The following is a 23,736-nucleotide window of genomic DNA, read 5'->3' as shown; positions in this document are numbered from 1 at the left end:
AGCTTCTCCTTAGAGATTCAGAACCACTTTTTCCTCCGCTCCCAAGTAGATCATTCTCTATTTATATACAGAGATGAAACCACTATGATTTTTTTACTTATATATGTTGATGATATCATGATCACTTGTAATGCTCCAGACCAGTGTTGTGAAAAGCGTTGAGGCGTAGCGAGGCGCTCCACCAAAATTTGAGGCCAGGTGTAAGCCTCGAGGCGTAAAGCGTAAGCCTCAAAGTTTTTTTTTAAAAAAAACTTTAAAAAAAACTATAAAAAAATATCTAAAATTATAAATAAATAAAAAAATCTTTATTGATGAAGCAACAACCAACAAGAAATAAAAAATCTCAAAAAATAGTGAGTTCATAAAAAATAATAGTGAGTGAGTTCATCAAAAATAAAACTTTAAGCCTTAGGATTTTTCTTCGTAAGCTTGAAAATACAACACACATATCTCCAATATTTAAGCCCAAACAAGAATAGTGAGTTCATCAAAAATAAAACTTTAAGCCTTAGGATTTTTCTTCGTAAGCTTGAAAATACAACACACATATCTCTCTAAATCAAAATATATATGCATGGTAAAAATTTAACATCTCCCATATCAAGATAGAGATCTAAAACAGATCATAACTGGGTCAAAAAAGTTTTTTTATCAGATCCAACTAAGTTTATAAGAAACTACATATACCAACTTGATCCAATTAAGATCCAAACATATTTGGATAAAGTTTTGTGAGGTATTTTACAAACCAAAAGCACTTTTCTATAAAAATCAGAAAAATCAAAAAATAGTTTTGAGCAAAAATAATAAATCGGAACAATGAAACATAATTTTTAAAACTTTTTGAGTTAAATAAAAATTATAGGTGCTTTTCTGTAATTTTAAAAAAGAACCAATTCTGAAAAAATTCTCAAACTACAACTCTGTCTTGAATAACGCGTGCGGATTTTGAAATCGACGGACAGTGTGGGTCGTGGATAACGCGTGGATTTTGAAAGAGGGTGGGATTTCTCCTCACATGTCTTGAATATGGACGGATGACATGAGGGTTACATCCACGTGGCCAATGCATGGCCAGTCGAAGGATTAGCCCTTCAAGAGGTCTATCCGGGTCGGGTCAGGTCGACTCAAATGGACCTAGAATTGGATAATTTGACGCAGAGTTCAGACCTTTTTTTTATTTATTTATAACCCGAAAAAACAGCACCCAACATTAAGATCTGGTCACATAGACTCAGCCACCATACTTATGGTCATCGTGTTGGTTAGCCTAAAACTTCGAGGCTAGGACTTTTTCCCTGGGTGTTGTGCAGAGTGCTCATGAGAATTTAACCATGTCTAATGCAAAATCCAGACCTTTAGCATCTGAAGTAAAGCGTTCATTTTTGCTTGTAAAATATGGAGCTGGTTAGCAGTCGGGTCCGATTTTACTAAACCCAAATTTGGTCGGATTCCATGTAGTACCTGTTTGTGTACCAGTCGAAAATCACACGCAGGTTTGCAGGTAAAGGATGCAATAGATCGGATATTTCACAGGTAATGGTTGATCCGAATTCAATTATAATTTTTGAAGAGGGTTGAAAACGTGGAATCCGAATATCTGAATAAGATCCTTTGAAATTTGTGTCAGAATTATACGTAGCAAGAACGAGGCATGGTTTGGGGGCAATAGGTCGTGAGTCATGACGGATTTCTTTGGCACCCGTCATCCCCTTCCGGAGGGCAGTGAGAGGCATGATGCCTCCCATAGCAGCCCCCCGCCCGCCACCTTTACATACACTCTTGGGCCAACGTAGTAAAAGGATTGGATTCTGCAGGGTCTTCTCCTCCAGCAACTATGGTGTATACCTCAGTCTGAGGCGCGCCTCGCCTCAAGGCGTGCGCCTCAAGGCCTATGAGGCGCACGCCTCATGGGTGTTGCGCTTTATACCTGCGCCTCAAGGCACAAAGGCCCTCGCCTTGAGGCGAGGCGCGCTTTTTGCCCCTTGAGGCGCGCTTTTAATAACACTGCTCCAGACCATATTCGACAAATTAAAGATTTGCTGAGTATGCGATTCAGGATGAAAGATCTTGGGGAACTGAGATATTTCCTTGGTGTAGAGGTGGACAGACATGATGAAAAAATGTCATTAACTCAACACAAATACACTCTTGATCTTCTGGCCAAAGCAGGAATGACAGATTGCAAACCTCTGCTTACACCTAGTGTTGTCAGTCAAAAGCTCAACATTTGTGATGGTGAGTTATACCCTGATGCAAGCAAGTATCGCAGTTTAGTGGGCATGTTACAGTATCTTACCTTTACTAGACCAGACATTGTATATTCTGTAAACCAGGTATCTCAGTTCATGCATGAACCGAAGACTGGCCATATGGATCCTGTCAAACGTATTCTTCGTTACCTAAAAGGCAGAGTAGGTGATGGACTCACATATGTACAATCTTCATGGGGGACATCGAAACATGACATAGTGGTTTATACAGATGCGGACTGGGCAGGGGACCCAGATGAGAGGAGGTCCGTTTCAGGATACTATGTTTTTATCGGATGAAATCTAGTCTCATGGAGTAGCAGGAAACAGAAGGTTGTGGCACGATCTAGCACAAAGGCAGAGTATAGATGATGCAACTGCGTTGGAGGAGGAGTGAAAACCAATGGCCCACCGTGAATCGGTGGGGCTGAACTTCTTTATTAACTCAGAAATGTCCAATAAAACAATGGGAATATGCAATAACAGTAAGGAAGAAGTAAAGGGAAAACAACAATCAAATAGAGAAAAGAAAACTGCAAAAGAGAAAGTCGACTGGATTGTTTTAATCTTCAATGCCTTTCACGCAACCCTAGACAGCCTCTTAAAGACTGTTTACTGGATCGGGTCATGGATCCAGGTTTGGATCCGACCAACGATCCGGTTCAGTCTTCCTTTGCAGTTGGTTCTGGGGCGTGCGAGCTCCACCACGCCTGACGTAGGTGCGCAGGGGTCCCTCCCTGCGTCGTGGCTCCGTCCCTGCAGGTGAGTCATCTTCACGGGGTCTTTCATCTGCCCTGTGTGGTGGATCGAGTGGCACGCTGGGCCCAATCGGGTCCTGCCCTGCATCATTCTCCCCTGGTTGGGAAGAAGTCGGCTCTGTCGACTTGTTGTTGCCACAGTAAGCATATAGATCAGCCACGTTAAAAATAGGAGAAATATGCCAATCATCGGGCAGCTCAAGGAGGTAAGCATTCGAACCTAATCGCTGGAGGATCCTAAAGGGGCCATACTTCTTAGGACTTAATTTGCTATAGGTACCGACGGGAAAACGCTCTGGACGCAGGTACACCCAGACAAGTTGATCGACCTCGAAATGGACATCATGACGACCTTGATCTACGAAAGCTTTGTAGGTCGCGTAGCTTTCAACAAGTTTGGTCCGGACTTGTTTGTGAATGTCACGCATATATTCAACGGCATCAAAGGCATCCGGAGCTGGAGCTGAGAGATCTGACACGGGGGCGAGGTCAACGACATGGGTGGGAGACCGACCATACACTACTTGGAACGGGGATTTACCAGTGGACTGGTTAATGGAGTTGTTATAGGCGAACTCGGCTTGAGGCAGAACGAGATCCCAAGTTTTGACATTTTCACCCACTAAGCTCCGTAATAAATTTCCTAAGGTGCGGTTCACGACTTCGGTTTGGCCATCAGTCTGGGGGTGATACGCGCTACTGAACTGGAGCTTAGTTTTCAACAGGGCCCATAACGATTTCCAAAAGTGGCTCATAAAACGCGTGTCGCGATCGGAAGTGATTGTGTGAGGTAGACCGTGGAAACGGGCAACATCTTTGAAATAATATGAAGCGACTAAAGAGGCATCGGTGGTGCGTTTGCACGGAATAAAGATAGCCATTTTGGAGAACCGGTCAACAACGACTAAAATTGAATCAAAACGACGTGGTGTACGGGGAAGGCCCACGATAAAATCCATGGACACATGCTCCCACGGTCGTTCAGGAATGGGTAACGGGGTGTAAAGACCACTATTCTGACGATGACCTTTGGACAGTTGACACACATGACAGCCTTGGATAAACTTGACAACATCTTTGCGCATTTTGGGCCAAAAGTATCGTTCATCTAAGAGAGCGAACGTCTTATCATGCCCGAAATGCCCTGCTAACCCTCCTTCATGTAATTCAGAAATCAACTGAAGCCTGAGGGAGAAATTGGGGACACATAATTGGTTACCACGGAAGAGGTAACCATTATGAATACAAAAACGGGGGTCAAGGTTGCGAGCGGAGGAGGTGCACCCTTCCCAGACTTTGTGAAAATCAGGGTCCATAGGGTATAACTCTTTGCATTGTTCAAAACCTATGACCTGCACCGACATAGTCATCAACAGGCTGTTCTTCCTACTAAGAGCGTCAGCCACCTTGTTCAGGGTACCCGATTGATGCCGAAGCGAAAAGGTGTACTCTTGCAAGAAACTGACCCACTTGGCATGACAAACACTCAACTTTTTCTGACTGTTCAGGTACTTCAATGCCTCATGATCCGTGTACAAGACAAATTCCTTATAAATGAGATAATGCCTCCAATAACGATGGGCTTGTACAACGGCATAAAACTCAACATCGTAAGTGGAATATTGGCACCTGGCCTGAGTCAGCTTCTCGCTAAAGAAGGCGACAGGCCTACGATTTTGACTCAAGACGACGCCAATCCCCACTTTAGAGGCATCACATTCAACTTCAAAGACTGCACTAAAATCGGGGAGGGCTAATACAGGGGCACTGGTCATTTTGTCCTTGATGATCGTAAAGGCTTTGCTAGCCGCTGGCGTCCAATGAAAGCTAGTACCTTTTAGGCACTCCGTGATGGGGGCCATAAGGGTACTAAAATTCCTCACGAAACGTCGGTAAAAGGTGGCTAACCCGTGGAAACTACGGATCTCTCCTATAGTCTTTGGGGTAGGCCAATCGACAATCGCTCGGACTTTAGCAGGGTCGACCTTGACGCCATCAGAAGACACAATAAACCCTAAGAACACGACACTGGATGTCATAAATTCACACTTCTTGGCATTGGCATACAATTTTTCCTTTCTCAAAATATCTAAGACTTGACGCAGGTGACTCAAATGATCAGACAATGAAGAACTATAGACCAAGATGTCGTCAAAGTAGACGACAACAAACTTCCCAAGACACGGACGCAAGACTTGGGTCATCATGTTCATAAAGGTACTGGGGGCATTAGACAACCCAAACGGCATGACTAACCACTCGTACAATCCATCACGTGTCTTAAATGCCGTTTTCCACTCGTCTCCCTCGCGTATACGAATCTGATGATATCCGCTTTTTAAATCAATTTTAGAGAAAATGGAGGCACCGGATAACATATCAAACATATCATCTAAACGAGGAATGGGAAAACGGTATTTGACTGTGATGCGATTGATCGCACGGCTATCGACACACATGCGCATGGACCCATCTTTCTTAGGAGTGAGTAAGGCATCAATGGCACAAGGACTAACACTCTCACGAATGAAACCCTTTTGCAGTAATTCCTGAACCTGTCTTAACAACTCAGTGTGCTCGGAGGGGTTCATGCGATAAGCGGGAAGGTTGGGTAGACTCGACCCGGGCACAAAATCAATGGCATGCTGAACCACCCTTGTCGAAGGTAATCCATCAGGAAGGTCATCCGGCATAACGTCGCGGAATTCCGCAAGAAGAGGGGCAACATCCGCGGGAATGGACACATGCGAACTCATCACTGGCTTAGCCACCAGGGCATAACAATAGCCATCTTCCTGGCAGTGGTCCAGGAAAAGCCGGTACGAGAGGCCTGCGAGTCGGGGGACTCGCTCGGGTTTGTCAACTGTGGGGAAACCTGTCTCCCGGATAGGTAGAAGGACGATCTTATGGCCGTTAAAGATAAAAGAGTAAATGTTCTTGCGGCCATCGTGAGTGGTCTGGCGATCAAACTGCCAGGGACGTCCCAAAAGAATGTGACACGCATGCATAGGGGCCACATCACACCACACCTCATCGTGGTAGTGTTCCCCCATGGAAAACCGGACTAGGCAACGCTGAGTGATGGGAACCTCATTTCCTTTCTTGAACCAGGCCATCTTATAAGGTTGGGACAACTTTTCGGTGTTGAGATTCAAGGTAGACACCACACTCTCAGATACCATGTTCTCACATGCTCCGGTGTCAATGATGACATCACAAGCGTGACCTTCACAGTTGCATCGGGTCCTAAAAATGTTATTCCTTAGCCATTTTGATGGGGTCAATTCTCGGGGTGTGGTCAACACATGACGGATGGACAACAAACTTTCGACGTTGCCGTCGAACTCTATAACTCCCCGCTCATCCTCAACCTCCACTAATGAATTGTCCTCACTATCACTCTCACTTGCAGACTCGACAATCCCTTCAACCAGATGGGTGTTCTTGCTCACGGTCGGACACTTGGACGCGACATGTCCTAACTCTTGACACCTAAAGCAACGAAGGGTCGACTCAGTAGGTTTGGTTTTGGACCGGGTGTGGAAAGCTGGACCTGACTGGTCAGGTTTGCTAAGGTCGGTCCTAGGTTTTGAATCACTAGGGGAGCTTGCTCCCCTGGTTGGGAAACTCGGCTTGGGTCGGCTAGAGGGCTTATTACGGGTCGCCCGATATTCCTGCCTCCGCTTCAGCTTGTCCTCGATGTTCATGGCATAACTGCTGGCTTGATCTAATGTTTCGACTGTGACACAACTAAAATCATCAGAGATAGCAGGGCGGAGACCCGAAATGTACCTCGTGACCTGCTGACGAGCTGTTTCCTCGATCTGCACACGCAGGGAAAGACGATGGAACTCCGCGGTGTACTCTGCTACAGTTCGGGAACCTTGGCGCAGGGTCAGGTATTCCTTGTAGGCTCGTTCGGCGCGATCCGAAGGCAGGAACTTTGACTGCATCAGTCTTTGCATTTCCTCCCACGACTGTACGCGCTCTAATCCCTGCCGCTCCCTTGATCGTTGTAGTTCCACCCACCATGTCTGTGCTAGGCCCCTCAATCGTGTAGAGGCTAACAAGACACGACGATGTTCAACAACTGTGTGATAATCGAAGAAGAACTGCACGGCATAAGACCAGTCGAAAAACTGCTCCGCGTCGAATCGCCCCGCAAACTCCGGAAGATCCAATTTCATGCCATAGGTGGAAGAGTGGTCTGGGGGTCTCTGTTGTCGCGGTTCCACCATTCCTGCAGGATGCTCGTTCCAGAAAATGTCGTCGTCCCAAGCTGCTTCATTGCCCATATGGTGGTATTGTTCGCCGGGATGCTGGTGCTGTCGAACTCTCCTGATGGGGGGTCGGTGGTCAGGGTGCGCCGGTTCCTGCTGACATTGCCTCGGTTGGGTTTGCCCGTGGGTGGGCACCATCTGCGGCCGATATTGTGGTACTGGAATGACGGGAAGTCCAAGGTTCGGGGGAAGGTTCGGTTGAGGTTCTGGTTCCGGACGGGTAGAATTGGTATAATATGGTTGTGGGTTAGGAATATGATGTTGGGCCGGATATTGGGTTGGGTTTTGGGTCAGGTTTGGGTAAACGGGTTGATTTGGGTTTGGGTTTGGGTATGGGTATGGGTATGGGCCTTGGTGGGTATATGGATGGGTTGACTCGCCCGATGGAATGTGAATCGGGCTCACTCCTATACTACTCGTCGGACCCAGATATGGATGGGAGGGATCGAGGTTCGAGTTTTGGGGATAATAGGCTTGGTCTGAACTCGATCCCCGATCCAAGAGATTATGGGTCTGGTTCTGACCCGGCTCAAATCCAAACTGGAGCTCCGTCCGGGTCCGATATGGGTCTGGGTCGGTATTGGATTCGTTTTGGGGTTCGAAATTAATGGGTTGGGTTTGGTTCGGGATGAACCGCGAACCAAACCCAATTGGATTGGCTGGGTAAGGGGGTTCGGATCCCGGACCCGCTCCCAGGGACACAAAGGATGGTCCCCGAAATCCAGGCCTGGGTCCTGCTGAAAACTGTTCCGGCCCGGACCCTCTCGGGTTCGGACCCATCCACACGGGTCCACCAGGTTTCGCCCGCTGGTTGGTTATCGCAATGCTTCTGCGTGCGGGACCAGGAGGGAGAAACAGCTCTTTCCGGGGTCGGGCCGCTGCGCTGGGGCTCGCAGCGGGGTCCTGCGTGTTGCTGGGTTCTTGCGGACCCAACCCTACCTGCGGCAGACCCACAGGAAACCGAGCCCTGGTCTGGGGTGCACTCGGACCAAAATTTGCGGCAGGACCCGGCGTGTCGCTGGGTTCCTGCAGGCCCAGCCCTGCCGGCGGCATAGCCCCCATGACTCGAGGCCAGGGCAATACTGCACCAACGACGTGGGATTGCCCTGTCCTAACTTCTTGGTTCAGATGGGGGGTACCTGCTGCGTGTGACGCCGTGGCTGTCGAACCTGGGAATGGAGGAGGAAATGCTGGTTGTGGGGCAGCAACACCGTCGGGTTGACAGGACGTCGGCTGGACTGCTGCCGCGTCTGCTACGACCTTCAGTGCACCCTCCAGTCTTTGCCTTGAGGTCGCAGTGGGATCCACCGGCGACTCAAGGGCAGCGACTCGGCCTTCGACCCCATCAAGTCGCCGGGATATGGTTGCCACGTCCCGACTGATACGCAACACATTTTCTTGTATTTTTGTCAACACCTCCATGACACGCAGCATTGGGTCTTCGCTGCCCGCCTCCTCACGCGCTTCGCCTTGTACCGGATCGGTTCCCTCCTCAAGAGCCATACCGCTGATGAAGTTGGAACGCCCGCAGCTCTGATACCACTTTGATGCAACTGCGTTGGAGGAGGAGTGAAAACCAATGGCCCACCGTGAATCGGTGGGGCTGAACTTCTTTATTAACTCAGAAATGTCCAATAAAACAATGGGAATATGCAATAACAGTAAGGAAGAAGTAAAGGGAAAACAACAATCAAATAGAGAAAAGAAAACTGCAGAAGAGAAAGTCGGCTGGATTGTTTTAATCTTCAATGCCTTTCACGCAACCCTAGACAGCCTCTTAAAGACTGTTTACTGGACCGGGTCGTGGATCCAGGTTTGGATCCGACCCACGATCCGATTCAGTCTTCCTTTGCAGTTGGTTCTGGGGCGTGCGAGCTCCACCACGCCTGACGTAGGTGCGCAGGGGTCCCTCCCTGCGTCGTGGCTCCGTCCCTGCAGGTGAGTCATCTTCACGGGGTCTTTCATCTGCCCTGTGTGGTGGATCGAGTGGCACGCTGGGCCCAATCGGGTCCTGCCCTGCATCAATAGATCTGTGGCAGCTACCACAGCGGAAGTGACCTGGATTAGACATCTACTGACAGAGATGGGAGAGAATATCTCAAGTTCGACTCTTATGTGTGATAATAGAAGTGCTATACAAATTGCGTTCAATCTTGTTCATCACAGTCGGACTAAGCATATTGAGATTGACCAACATTTCATCAGACAAAAGATAACGGACAAAGAGATTGAACCGGTTTATGTGACTTCAGAAGACCAAGTCGCCGATATGTTCACAAAAGGCCTCACAAGTAATCATTTTTGGTATCTGAAGAACAAGTTGCACATGGTTCAATCCCATGCACAACTTGAGGGAGGGTATTAGAATATGGATATGGATCCGGTAGATGATCCATATTACGTGTATGTTTATGTAATTTGTATTACTAATGCAGGGCAGTTTTGTCCATGCAAAAGAAGTTGTAACCCTATTAAACTTTACAATGTTTTAGTGCAGTCAATTAAGATTAGAGTGGCTGCCGATTCCCAACAAGCACCCAAGTTCTCTTTCTCCTCTCTCCCTCTCCTCATTTCTCGATTCTTGCAGCAGTTTTATCAGCTACCACATCCATATTTATTCGCCCTCCTTGCTGTCTAACCAGGAAAGGGTGATACCTTGTTACATTGTGGTCTTGCATACAGTTTATTAGTTTATTTGTAATATTTTGTATGCTTTTTTTTAATAGGTCTTTGCTTTCCTTCTTCCCAATCAAAACCCTGCAAAAGAAAAGTGCAATATGAGGATTTTGAAACTCTTAGGCCACTTATGGGAGAAACATGACTGATAATGCCTAATAGTGTGAGAGATGCATGAACTCTAGCTATGAGAGAATGTATGTTATTGCTTCAATGTTAACAAATGTTTAAGCACTCAGTGCCTTGCTACATGCCAGTGAAAAATAGTCAGTTTTCTGTGGTTGAGAAAATATAGCTCAATCTGTGTGTCTAAATTAATGGAAAAGCCTTGTAAATGGTGTGATTGTTGATAATTTGTTGCATTTGGTTGAAAGATGACCTCAGATTTCCAACTAAAGGTGGCATGCGTTTTGAGTAGGATGTGATGTGCTAGTGAAGTCCATTAATGTTACTCTGCTCTGGTGGATGAAACCTATTGTTTATGGTTTCTGTTCATACATGAAAGAGCCCTATATAGGATGGTGGTCGTGGTACATATGTATGTGCAGAAGGGCCGGTGCATACATGCCTTGTGACAATCATGCTGGTTAATTGGGTGACAATCAATGTTTTTGAGATAAGATTGCTACTAGGTAAAAAAATTTATTGGAATATAAAAAATTTGAAAAATGTATGGATGTGGGTTCTTTAACAATGTAAATATAATAAAACAGTTTGGAAATTAAACCGAGGGATAATTGTATAATTTGGATTGCTTTAAGAATCAAAAGAAATTGTTTATTTTGAGGGATGTGACTAAAAGCCCATTTGGATGTCTGTCTGGAATAGTTTCCTAAAAGATGAATCTGATTATTATTTTATTATAATTTAACTTTTCAAAATGAAATCTACTAATTAAATGATTGAATGGTGTTTGGATCATCATCTACACTAAAACCATTATTTTTTAATGCTCTCTCTCTCTCATATATATATGGAAACTGGAATATGTAAACCAGAAAATATGTAAAGTAGTTTGAACAGAGATTTTCATAAAGTTTTTTGCAAATCTAACCCTGCAGATGCATTCAGTGAGGTCCATTTGCTTGGAATTGCCTGTTGGATAATCATAATCAGATCAAGAAATGTGATTTTGTATGCTTGAATGTTTACGAAAATTCTGAGCCATCGATTTTCAAGCCTTAAAAGATCCTTATTATACATCGTAATTGGATGATCTAAGAGTCTGTTTATATAAAACCAAGCATCTAGATTGCATCGGTATGGTGAAATTTTAGAAAAAATAAAAAAAAAAACTTATGAAAATCTCAGTGCATACCAGTTTACATATTTTGCTGGTTTACATATTCCAGTTACCCTATATATATATATATATATATATATATATATATATATATATATATATATATATATATATATATATCTTAATGACCCTATAGATGTGTTCGACATGGTTCATTTGCTAGGAATTGACACCTGCCTTGTGTTTTTTCAACGAAAATATATAAATTTTAAGGCTTGAATGTTTACGAGATCTTCAGAACCCTATAAAAACATACCCATGTGCCATAATCAGATGATCCAAAGGCAGATTCTTATAAAATCAAGCATGTAAAACATTAACCATATAACCATATGGACAAAATTGAAAAAAAGGTCAAAATCCAGTTTTACCGGAGCATGGAGGATCTCATTAACCATATAACCATCCACATATATATATATATATGTGTGTGTGTGTGTGTGTGTGTGCACTCGCGCGTGCATGTGTACAAATGACTTAGCAAACTCCATTTTTTTTGTTTTTGGGTCCAAATGACCCCGTGGATGTGATCGTGTTTTTAGTGGGAACCAACTTTTGAATCACTGGAATCCGACCTGTGTACAGGTTTTTCTGGCGATGCAAAAATCAACGGTTGTAAATGAACAGATTTTTCCCGACAGAGAAAAACATGATCCAAGGGTTGTTTCCCACTAAATCGAGCACCTACTCTCTCTGATTCAGGGTGTTTTTCGCAAATCTGACCCCTTCTGCATGGATGATTTGCAAGGAAGCAACGCTTGGATTGCGTTTTTTCAATGAAAGAACATGAAATTTTCAGCCTGAATATTTATGAAAATTGTAGACCGCCGATTTTCAAACCATATAAAAACCTACCCATGTGTCAGAATCAGACGATCCAAGACTCCATTCCTATAAAATCAAGGCTGTAGAACACATTTGTTTAGTCGGATTTGAGAAAAACATGAAAAAACCCTTCAGAATCCTGGTAGGGTGGCAGTAGGCACGGATTGGAGTAGGCACAAGTTGGCACATATTTGTGAAATGAGCCTCATAAGTCAGTTGATAATGTTTATTGTTGTATTATTTATTAGTATCATCATCATGATTGAATGTGTGCATGTTTTTGTCGGTTGGTATATAGCCTTGTTGTTTGATTTGGATAATTTCTAGTGATCAATTATTTGCTTCTGTTCAGGTTGGTATTGACTTGTTTATATTTCATGTTTGTGATTTTCAGGTTGGTATACAGCATAAGCCAGCTGAGATGAAGATGAAAGCTTCAAATTTCATCTGTATTAATGTGAACAAGAATCAGGTCTGTTCTATTTACTTTTGTCTGTATAATTGTTTTTACAGTCTTTGTTATTCTACATATGTTCTTTTTCCAGTTTTTGTTATTTTAAGTATGCTATTTCTTAAGATCTGCACATTTTGTTGCTTTGATGTGAGCCTTCTTCATGGCAAACACTCGACTTCTGAATGTAAATAATGCTTTTGTAAGGGATGGGTTGGACCCTATGTGCTTGCCACATCAGTGTTGGTGCTGGTAGTGGTACATGGTAAAACACAGTCATGGCTTCTAGAAACCTGGTTGTTTACCGAAAGAAGGGTGTGAGGGTGGAGGTAGGCTATGAATTTTGCACACACACACACACACACACACACACACACACACACACACACTGCAAATGGTGAAGTCAACCAAAACGCAAATAGAAAATGTGTAAGCTATAAAACATCTATAAAAATATACAATTTATCCTTTTATATTGTTTAAATATTTGTATGTCGCAGCACCTAGAGGCACCTAGCACGGACACCCAGAAGTACTGATGTAGACACAGTTGGGGTGCACACGCATACACACAAGCCTAACAGCCCTCCGAATGAGGATTAAAATCTAAGTACTGGATTAGGTTTTTTGGAATTTGCCAAGTGCAGGTTTTTAATCTTAACACAAAAGTGATAGACGATTCTAGTATTTTGCTTAAGAAGATAGGGAAGATGATGTTCAAAGACAAAGCAGTAAATAAGAGAGAAGATGTATCCAAGTAAAAGGGAATAGATCGAAGATTCTAGTATTTTGCTTAGACGAGAGGAAAGATGATGTTCAAAGACAAAGCAGTAAATAAGAGCAAAAATGTATCCAAGTAAAAGGGAATAGAAGAGATGGATTGGGTTTGATAGTGCCTTGATGTTAATCCTGTTCTGATTCCATATTGAAATTGAATATTTCACCTGCTAGAGTTGTTCTTAAGTCTTGAGATGTCTCTTAACATGTTCGCTCAACTCCAATTGTATTTCATACTAGAGCATAAGTATCAAAATTTCTTCCATTGCATTGGAAAGTCATTTAACTTAATCTTCTTCCTCACTAGCATTTTCACTAGACTTGCACTCTATATATTCTACTTGCCAATCTTTAAACCATTTTTTATGGTATTCCTTCTAAGTCTTTCATATTTTATTTGCATCTTCTTTCTTGTGCCTAGTAAGTGCTATGTCAATCTGCAAACAGCAAACACCATAGGGTTTATTCTTGAATAAACGATAGAGGATCTCACTTCATCTATGACTAATGAATATATACATACATATATATAAGCTTGAAGCAGACCTTTGATTTTGCCAGATCTTAATTATGAATATATATATATTTTTTCTACATGTAGCAACCAGAAAAATCAGCCACGTAGAGACACATATACCTGGCTATCTCTGTTTTTCCTCTTTCCCTATCACTTTCTATCAGAGTTTCTTTTTCTACTTCCACAATTTTCCTTTCATCTAATGATACTATTGTTTTAAATTTGGCATGGCTTTTGGCACTTTAATGCATTTTACCTCAATTCAAGCACAACCTATGACTGCTTTCTAGAGCTTGATGCCACTATAGTTGGATTATCATCCTCCCCCTTTTTTTCCTTGTTTGAAAATCTTAATTGCTGTCTTAAGTATATGCAATCCAATGATTTGATATGTTGGTTAGGCATTTGGATGTGTGGTTAGTTGGTTTTTGGGTAGCTAGACAGAAACAATTTTTAGATCCTTAATGAAGCTTGCCAGAGTTGTTAGTGAAGGGGATTGATATTATTTGTTCAAGTTAGATGTGATGCAGTTGATCCTCTTTGATATTCAGTCAATGTGGTGAGACTTGAAGTAGAACCAATCTTTAAAAGTTTTTTTGTGAAGACTAGCTTCTAAGTTTTTGAGCCCTTATTATGTGGAAGATCTACCTTTTTGGATACTCCATGGACTTCTCTTCCAAGTGTGGGCATCACTGTGAGTGGCCTATGACCTACAATGGAGACTGTAAGACAATTAAAACTTGACCTAGCAAGTCATTAGGTAGGTTGTGACCTAGGTTTCTGTCAAAACCTTTAAAAAAGTGTATAAATTCTATACTACAACCTATGTCACATGGGTGCGTCGGGGAGGCCGACGCACCCGAGTTGGGTGCAGAAGCGGGTACCCTGCTCACCCAGTGCGTTATGGGCTAGGTTGGGTCCGGACCTGACCCAGCCCACACTCAAACCCTCTGTTTTTTCCTCCTACTATCTCCCCTCCACTGATGCAGAGGAAGGAGGAAGAGGAGAAAGAGTGAAAAAGAGAAAATAAGAGGAAGGAGGAGGAGAAAGAGATTGAGAGAAGATAAAGAAGAAGTGAGGAAAAAGGAAGGAGAGAGAGGGAAAGAAAGAAAATGAGGAAGAAGAAGGGGGTGGTGGAGAGAGAGAGAGAGAGAGAGAGAGAGATGTGAAACCCTTTCGCCCCCTTCCCTCTCTTCTTTTATACCCAAATCAAATATATGGGTTTGGATTATTCAATCCAATCTCATTTCTTTTATGGGCTTGGATTTAAACTTAATCCAAACCCATATTTCATTATATATATAGTTGTACCCCCGTACCCACATTTTTTGAATTTTCCGTGTTGGGCTCTCGAACCTGCACCCCGTACCCATGTGACATAGACTACACTTTACAGGGCCAGCTATAGTAAGTTTTGAGTCTCAAAAAGTGCAGTTGCCCAACCATCATTAGATTTGAGCCAGGATTAGTTGGGCCGATGCTTACCCCTGGTTCACACCAGGGACTTTACATCTGGTATTGCAAGTGTTGCTCCCAGTGGTTTCAAGATAGCATCACTATAGTCTGATGGCAGAAATAGTCAAACTTAGTCAAAGAGATCAAAATTAGGTAACTTCTTTGGGAGTTAGCTGGCTCACCATGTTTTTCAATCCTATCAATTCTTGAAATAACATGTTGGTACCTTGTGTCTTTTGGGCCTACCAAGGGTCATAAATTTTCAAGGTACGATCAATCTGACTTGTACTTTTCCAAAGTAGTAAGATACATTTAGTGCTGCTAGCTAATGCAAGTCACTAAAAATTGATAGGCTTGGTGCCCTTGGTAATTCCATGATCATTAGTGGATATTAATAATTTAATTAATTTTTATTTCCTTAAAAGTTTTGAGAACTTTTTCCTTCTAGAAAAGGGTTTGAGAATTCATTGGAGGTGGTGGATTGCGTAATTGTCCTAAACAATGGTTTAAAAAATTTATTTATGCTCATTGATTTGTATTTTTTCCACATTTTGAGAATCATTATGGTGATTGATCTTCATAGGTTTATTTTGTGGCGCTGCCAACATGCATAAGGAATCATTGTATAAATTTGGAAATTTGTTAAAAGGGTCAATGAACTTATTGACGTCCATGTCTTTTCTGGTGGATATGAACAAGTTAATCTTGGTGGCCCTTTATAAATTTCTCTATAAAATTCAAAAAAAAATTGATAGCACAGGAAGCAACGATGAACTGCATTAGATAAAACTCTAATATCACATATCAAACAATTATGAACTGCATAAAACATACATATCTCACAAGCAAAATGCAAATTATGAAATAGTATGCATATTAAATGACGAAACTATGCTAACATGTCACAAAATTCATAGTTTCATACATAAACAAGAACAAAATCACAAAACACTTGAAGTTTTACAGAGCTCTTCATTCCTGTGCTCTTAAACCTAAGACTAGTCACTGAACTATTTTTTCAAATACTTCAATTGTGGAAGGTCGGTCTCCATTAGTTCCTTTACGATATTCAAAACATCATCTTCCAACGGGCATGACAATATATGGACCTTCATCGATCGTTTTTTATTCTTGGAATCTAGGATGATAATTTTTTTTTTCATCTACAGATTCAGGATGATTTCTTTTTCATCTTCAGAATCTGGGATGATTATTTCATTTTTCATGCTATGCAGGTTGGAGCTCTTGCAATGAGGGTACAAACCTACCCCTTTGGTCTACATAATTGTAAACCCTCTTCCATTTAATCCTTTACACTCATTGGCAAATGAGGACAACAACATGGTCCTGTGAGATGACGTTTGAAATTGTTGATCACATCGTTGTTCTTGAGATTGCTACAGATATACTTTAGATATTTTCCTCCATCAACTAATTTTCCATGTCTCCTCATTGGATCTCTATTTCTCACATCTCTAAATCTAAGTAAAAAGAACAAAAAAAAACAAAAGAAAATCATTTTACTTTAAAACCTTCAAGAATGGAAGAAATATAGAGTTTTTTTCTTCAAGAACATGAGAATATGCTCATTTACTGAAAAAAAAATGCAAAATCCCTTTCTTTTGCAAGAAATTGCCCCCAAGTCATCATCAAGCTCTCTAAAATGTGTACCTTTCTCAAGCTTTCTAACAAAATGTATAACCAGCACTAAGGGGCTTTCTATGTCTCAAAAAAAGGAAAAAAATTGGTACAACCCAAGTTGTGTCTATAGCGTATCTCGTACAATATAGAGGTTATCGTACGATACACCTGATATGCATAGACACACTTGTATCGTGATATGAGTAGGGGTGGGCATTGGCCCAGCCCAGCCCAGCCCAGGCCCATTTAGAGCTCGGCCCATCAGGTTTTAAGTGCGGCTCAGCCAGGAGATGGCCCGACCAATTTATTAATGAGTCAGGTTTTGGCACGGTTCTTAACGACCTTGGGTTTGAAGAGCAGCCCATGACCTAGCCCATTGGCCCAATGGGTCAATGTTCGACGGGCCGGTCCAGTCCGAACCAAACCCATTTGTAGGTTATTTTTTAATGAAGTTCATAAATTAATTCCTATAATACCAAAAGCAATGAATTAAATGAAAGATTAATGCACCCATATAATTATATTTTTATTTTCCATATAATCAAAATCAATTAGGTAGCTCAGGCCTATCGGGTTGGCCCGGTAGCCCGTGGGCCGCCCCCGGCCCGGCCCGGCCCATGGTTTACTTTGTTCATAATTTTGTAGGGTTATTTCTTCATGATTGATCCATGACTATAATACTCTAAAATCTTTTTTTTTTGTCATTGCTGCTCACAATATTATGACCTATATTATATACATGTGAATTTTGATTTTTTACATATTGATTAATCCCACTGAAGTTTTCACTATATGATTGTTATTTGTTAATGGATTTATTTAATTCTCAAGAATCAGATTCTCTTATTTTTGTTGATTATTTTTGTGCCTTGTAGGTTAAGATGGGTTCTTTACCACCTCTTCCTCGACAACGAGAGCTTATTTCTGAGTTAAGTCCAATCCATGCAAGACTCGCATCTGAAAATAATATTGCTAAAAGGCATCCTGTGTACAAGTGCAGTGAAGTGCAGGTATCTGTTGGCTTACGTTTGCTGGAATTACTATCACCTATTTTCTGCAGGAAATGCAATGCTACTTTTTGGAATTCATTTTTTCCAATGATAGCAGTGCGTGTGTTTCTGAGAAACATTTCTTATTAGTTTCTCAATATGGGAGCATACTGAAAACGAAGTTGCCCTGGAATGATTGTAATGAATGTAGGAGTTTGTAGCCAGTGGAAAAGATGAAATTTAATCGATAAGCATCAACATCGTGATTGTTAAAATTTCAAAGATAATGAGCATTTTAGATAGATTTGTCTCTTCCAAACTTATTTTATGTATGGTAATGAAATTTAGAGAAACCCTTAGGTTCTCCACCTAGGCTCTGTTTGAGATCCCGTGTTGAAGAGATGAGATGGGTGATGAGAGTGTAGTTGTCAACTACGTCCCTGTGTGGATGTAATTTAAAAAGGTCCATCTCCACTCCCATCACCCTTCCAATTTCCCAAGATGTGGCTTCTGAACATCAATGAGGGTAAATGGGGTAGGTCAATTCTTAACTCGCCATCTCCCCTCCTTTCTCCGGTTCCCAAACATAGCCCTAGGGTTTCTGGGACTGTTTTATCTTGTTCTAATCACTCATTGTTTGTCTAATGATTCTTCCATTGCAATCCGCCTTGTTTCATCCATGTAGAAATGTTTGGAGTTGGTAAAACTATCAAAAGTATCTTTGCATCTTGTTTCCAGATGCTTTTGTGTGTCCTAGACTCTATTCGATTTTGTTCCCTGTTTGTGGTTTGTACTATATACCTGTGCTGGTCTACCTGCAGGCTGAGGCTGCTGTGCGGTTCTTAAATGCTATGCGCCGCTACTTGGAGTCATTATGTTCAAATTTGCGTGATTATACTATAACAAGTGTACAGTCAAACAGTGACCGGGTCAGTAAGAATTGTCAGGATTACATTCATCCTAAATGGCTAAATCTTGTTATTTTTATAGTTTGTTCTATTAAGCTTCTGATTATTCTTTCTTGCTGTTCTCTTTTTCTTCCCTTCAGGTATCTCTTCTCCTTAAGGATAGTTTTATTGATTCTTTCCCCGCGAGGGATAGGCCTTTTATTAAGGTATCACATATCTGGCATTTCCTGAATATGTTTGTGGTTGTCTTCTAGTAGTTTTGTTTATACACCTTTTTATGTCCATCCTGATTATGTCATGTGTATCATTTAGTTTCACACATGAACACTATTTGCCGCACAGACACATGGTTGCACAGTTATGGAACAATTCCTGTTCTACTGAGGCATGCATGTCCATCGATCATTCAGAAATGCATGTGCAGCTGGTGCATACAGCAGTGATGATTATAAAACCATTTTGATTAATGTGGACTATTGCCAGCACATGCTTGTCTCAAGGCTTCTTTTTCCAATGAACATGTCATTTCACGATTTTAATTTGAATTGCCTTCTTTTGACTGTGTTCTGGCCTAGCTTCTGGCTGTCTGCTATATGTATTTTTCCCCAGCCAGTGTCTTTCCCAAGTTTGTTTGGTTTTTTATTCTTATTGTCTGCCATAGTAATATCTAAAAAGCAGATGCTGAGTAATACTTTTTCTTGGTTTGATTTGTCCCCAGCATTTTGTAGACACGCAGCTCTTCTCTGTTCTATCAGACTCTAGGCTGTCAAGTTATGAGAATGAACAGCCTTGAGCCAATCTTCTTTCATTGTACATTACCAATAAGTTTTTGAAGAGCGGAGCCTGTGAGAAATGTAAAGCAATTATACAAAATTTATAGCAAGAGCGGAGGACGTGTCCTGACAGTGAGTTGGAAAACCGGCTGGTTCGTGTGTCTGCGGGAGCGCTCCATCATCCACCATCATCAATCGCCATGTCGGTGATGCCTTGACTGGATAATCTTTCACAGTTGTATGTGGTGATCTGTGACATATTCAGCAAAATTTGCAGGCATTTACGAAATTTTGTTACTTTACAGCCCCTTGGTTGTTGAAAGGTTCATCTCCACATTTCATTTGTGGAAGGTGATCTTGTGAAGCTTGTCATTGTCCTCCCACCGCTGATTATTGTAAATACTGAGCAGCGTTATTTATTTTGAACAGGCTTGTAGTGCCCAAAGGTTTTGATCATCATTCAATCTACCATTTCAATGGCTGGTGTGCTAACTTGAGTTTTTCTCTGAGAATTTTACAGATCTGATGTGTGATGTTTGTGAACCTATAGGCCGAGGTGAAAGGGGTTTGAAGGTTGATGTTGTATGGTCAGAGTGCCACAATTTATTGATACGAGATGTGCATATGGATGTGTGCCGGCGCATGTGCATGCAGTCGTGCTCACATCACTGCACACACCACCTTTGTTTTCTGTTGTAGGGTGCTTTGATGTACCTTTGGTTCTGTGTGTGGATCATTGGCTAGCAAAAACATCATACCCTCGTTTTCTTCTTTTTGGAGAGAAACCACCGTTATGGTTTATGTGACCGTGGCTCTGTTTCAGTGTTTGCAGTATAAAATTTCATGAGTACTCCCCTCTGCCCACTGGAGTTGGTTTTCCGTTGGCTTAAGCCATAAAGCAAGGGACGTGCACTAGGTAATGAATTCGAGTGGTCTCCGTAAGGGCTTGGGTGTTGATGAGGTGGTGGTGACCCCACCTGAGGGGGTGGGTCCATTAAGTGCTGGGGTTTAGAGCTTTTTTGATGTCTTTAATTGGTCCCTCCCTTATTGGCGATTTGCAAAATAGTCCCTGCCTTTTGCAATTTTGCAAATGGGTTCAGCCTTTTAAGCCGTTGATTTAAAATAGCCCTTCTGTTAGCATGACATCAAACTAGCCATGGTTAGGCATTGACCATGGTCAGATTTCATGAAAAATAACGATCAAACCCCGTCCCTTCGTTCTACATTCCTAACCCTCTCTTGCACACAACTAAACAAGTTTTCCCTAATCCTCTCTCTCAAAACAAAGCCTGGTTCAGCGAGAAGGTTGCAGCGAATGAGGAAGTGGCATCCTTTCTCTAGTGGCATTTTGACAGACACCGATGGCCCAAAATATCAACGGGACATGGTCAATCCACAATGTCATATAATGGTAGTTAGGTTTTTCTTGGGGAGTAGGGGTTTTGGGGGTTCTTTGTTTGGGTTTTAGAGGTTTTTGGTTTTTCAAGTTCTGTAAAATTAATGGTTTTAGGGGTCCTTTCATCTTCTTGTGGTGATGTAAACGTTCTCTGTTTGTGGGTCTATGCTTCGAATGAAAGAGTATGTGCAAATATGAAGGTCTTGGGGTTATAGGATCAAAGCTCATTGTCTTGGTGGATGCAAATTCGAGTTTTCTTGAATGGAGGAACTGTAAACAGATCTATGGGGATTAAGGTTCTCTGTTTGAGTATGAAGGTTCTAAGGTTTTGGTAATCTCTCTCATTATCTTGGTGGATGTAAATTCCGAGTTTTGTTGGATGGACCAAAAATATCTCGTGAAAACTTGAAAATGTTCTCTTTTTCTCATGTTTTAATTAACAAGTTTTGGTGAAAATAAATGAACAAATAACTAAGTAAATAGTAGAAGAATGCATTAAATTGAAAATAGTTAGAACATGAATGCTGTTTTTCCTTGTTAAACAGCTGATATTATGGTAAAAAGTGTTAATGTCATAATATTTTGGCTTGTTTAAAATGTCAACCGAACTCTTGTTTTTTCATGATATAACGCTGATATTTTGGACCATGCTTACGATATTTGGGACAGCAGATGGGTTTTGGACATTTAAAAGGGAACCAAAAATGCAAAAATACAACAGTCAACAAGATTGATTCCCTAATCTTTTGCAAATTAGTCTCTATCTTATTTGCATTTTGCAAATTAGTCCTTTTTAAGAGCAGAAAAGGCGATGATCTATTTGCAAAATGACATAAGGTAGAGACTATTTTGCAAATCACCGATAAGGCAGGGACCAATTTGCAAAAAACCCTTTTATATACCAACGTAAATGGAAATACATTTTATAATGAAGAGGTTTTCCTGTATTAGTAATTTAGTGAATGTTTGGATCACAAATTATTGAAAGTAAAATCCAAGACTAAAGCAAAGTAAATAGTAAGGGAGAGAGGAAACCCGACTAGTAGGAGGTGTACCAAGAAGTTTAAAATACAGGATACCATATCAATCTCCATTGCTTTTAGGATGCACTTCACTGTTTTCACCTGTGAGTCTATGTAAAGCATGAGGGTCTAATGTAGGAGCGAGAACGGGATATCACCATATATAGGATTCATTTTTAATAGTTAAGATTTTATGTAGTTATTTGGTTTGTATCTTAAATTTGGATCTTAGTTGATATCCAATCTGTCACGAATCCATAGTAGGATTAAGGTTTTTTTTATTACAAATAATCATTGTAAAAGGGAGATGAAGAAGCTTGATGAATGATTATTGATTATTTTAGTTAATTTTCTTTCAATTTCTTGTTATTCTTTCTATTTTCCATAGTTTTTTTTTAGCTGCATTAGGGTATCAATTTTGTGGGGTTCATCTCATGTTCATTGCACCAAATTGATATACTCTATTGCGGAAGTTCAAGGAAAGATTCCATCATGATACTACCTCTATTTGTTCAAACCAATGTTATCAGTATCAGTGTGTATTGGCCTGTATCATATATGCTGCAGGCCTGAATTGACTGTTTTTAATAAATATAAAATATACTAAAAATAATTTTTTAATATTATTTTAAATTTATTTTAATGGCTTTAACACATGGCATTTTATGATTGACATGTAATAATTTTTTATTATTTTTGGGCTGGTACAGAACGATTCAGGGCCGATACTGATACTGACAAACATTGGTTCAAATGAACAATTCGAATGAGCAATCGCGTCATATTCAAGATTCATCAAGAAATTCCAAATCAGGGTGCAGATTTTTTTTTATTGAAATATGGCTTATCAACAACAACAACAACAACAACGCCTTCATCCCAAAACAATTGGGGTCAGCGATATGAACCAAAAAAGAAATTCATTTTGGGTCTTCCACATGAATCCTTTTCCTCCAATCATTTCTATCCAACGCCATGTCCTCGGTGAGGTTCAAAGCATTCATATCCTTTCCTATCATCTCCATCCAAGTCTTCCTAGGCCTACCCCGACCTCTTTTAACTAATATATTTTCTCATTTCTCCAACCTTCTAACTGGAGCATCATTAGGCCTTCTCCGAATATGTCCAAACCACCGTAAACGATTCTCTCGCATCTTATTTTCAATGGGTGCAACACCTACCTTCTTACGTATCTCTTCGTTCCGAATCTTATCTTTTATTGTATTTTCACACATCCATCTAAGCATCCGCATCTCAGCTACGCTCATTTTTTGAATATGATGTCTCTTGGCAGCCCAACATTCCGTACCATATAGTAAAGCGGGTCTAATAGTCGTCCTATAAAACTTTCTCTTCAACCGCAATGGCATTCTACGATCGCACAGCACTCCAGTAGCACTTTTCCATTTCATCCACCCAACCTTTATCCTATGATTTACACTTCAATAAATTCTTTTGATCAGCGCCGTTTAGAGTTTTCCAACTCGCATGGGATCGATCTATTGGGGCTTCTGACCATCCTTGCTGTCCATCATATCTAATGATGAAGCAGCAAGATCATCACTGCTATCCATCGTATCTTATGATAAAGCCAGGATCAAGTATATTCAAGATCTACAACAACGGCCATCAGATCTTCTCCAACCTCGATCTACCACCGAGGACCCTTACCGCCTGCCAAAGTTCCCTCAGCCGTTTGTAACAAATCTATCG

The 23,736-nt window shown here is 41.4% G+C and overlaps 1 protein-coding gene across 3 annotated transcripts in view; it reads left to right on the top strand.

Annotated features, from left to right (window-relative positions):
- Positions 1 to 20,076, top strand: part of LOC149821865 (uncharacterized) — an 84,440-nt gene extending 64,364 nt beyond the window's left edge. For 2 of the 3 annotated variants that reach the window (XM_089981080.1, XM_089981079.1), the window contains 5 exons: positions 12,489 to 12,566; positions 17,811 to 17,945; positions 18,746 to 18,853; positions 18,973 to 19,038; positions 19,551 to 20,076. In XM_089981080.1, coding sequence (XP_089837206.1) covers positions 12,489 to 12,566; positions 17,811 to 17,945; positions 18,746 to 18,853; positions 18,973 to 19,038; positions 19,551 to 19,625 — 462 coding nt within the window. In that variant the 3' untranslated portion in view covers positions 19,626 to 20,076. Of the gene's footprint in view, positions 1 to 12,488; positions 12,567 to 17,810; positions 17,946 to 18,745; positions 18,854 to 18,972; positions 19,039 to 19,550 lie in introns of those variants that run through there. The other variant, XR_016426042.1, reaches the window with a different exon arrangement.
- The last annotated feature ends 3,660 nt before the right edge of the window (positions 20,077 to 23,736 follow it).

Source organism: Nuphar pumila, chromosome 11, assembly GCF_984573655.1.
Source record: "Nuphar pumila chromosome 11, dmNupPumi1.hap1.1, whole genome shotgun sequence".
NCBI lineage: Eukaryota > Viridiplantae > Streptophyta > Magnoliopsida > Nymphaeales > Nymphaeaceae > Nuphar > Nuphar pumila.
Note: the sequence above shows the minus strand (reverse complement) of the source record. Positions and strands in the feature narration are given on the sequence as shown.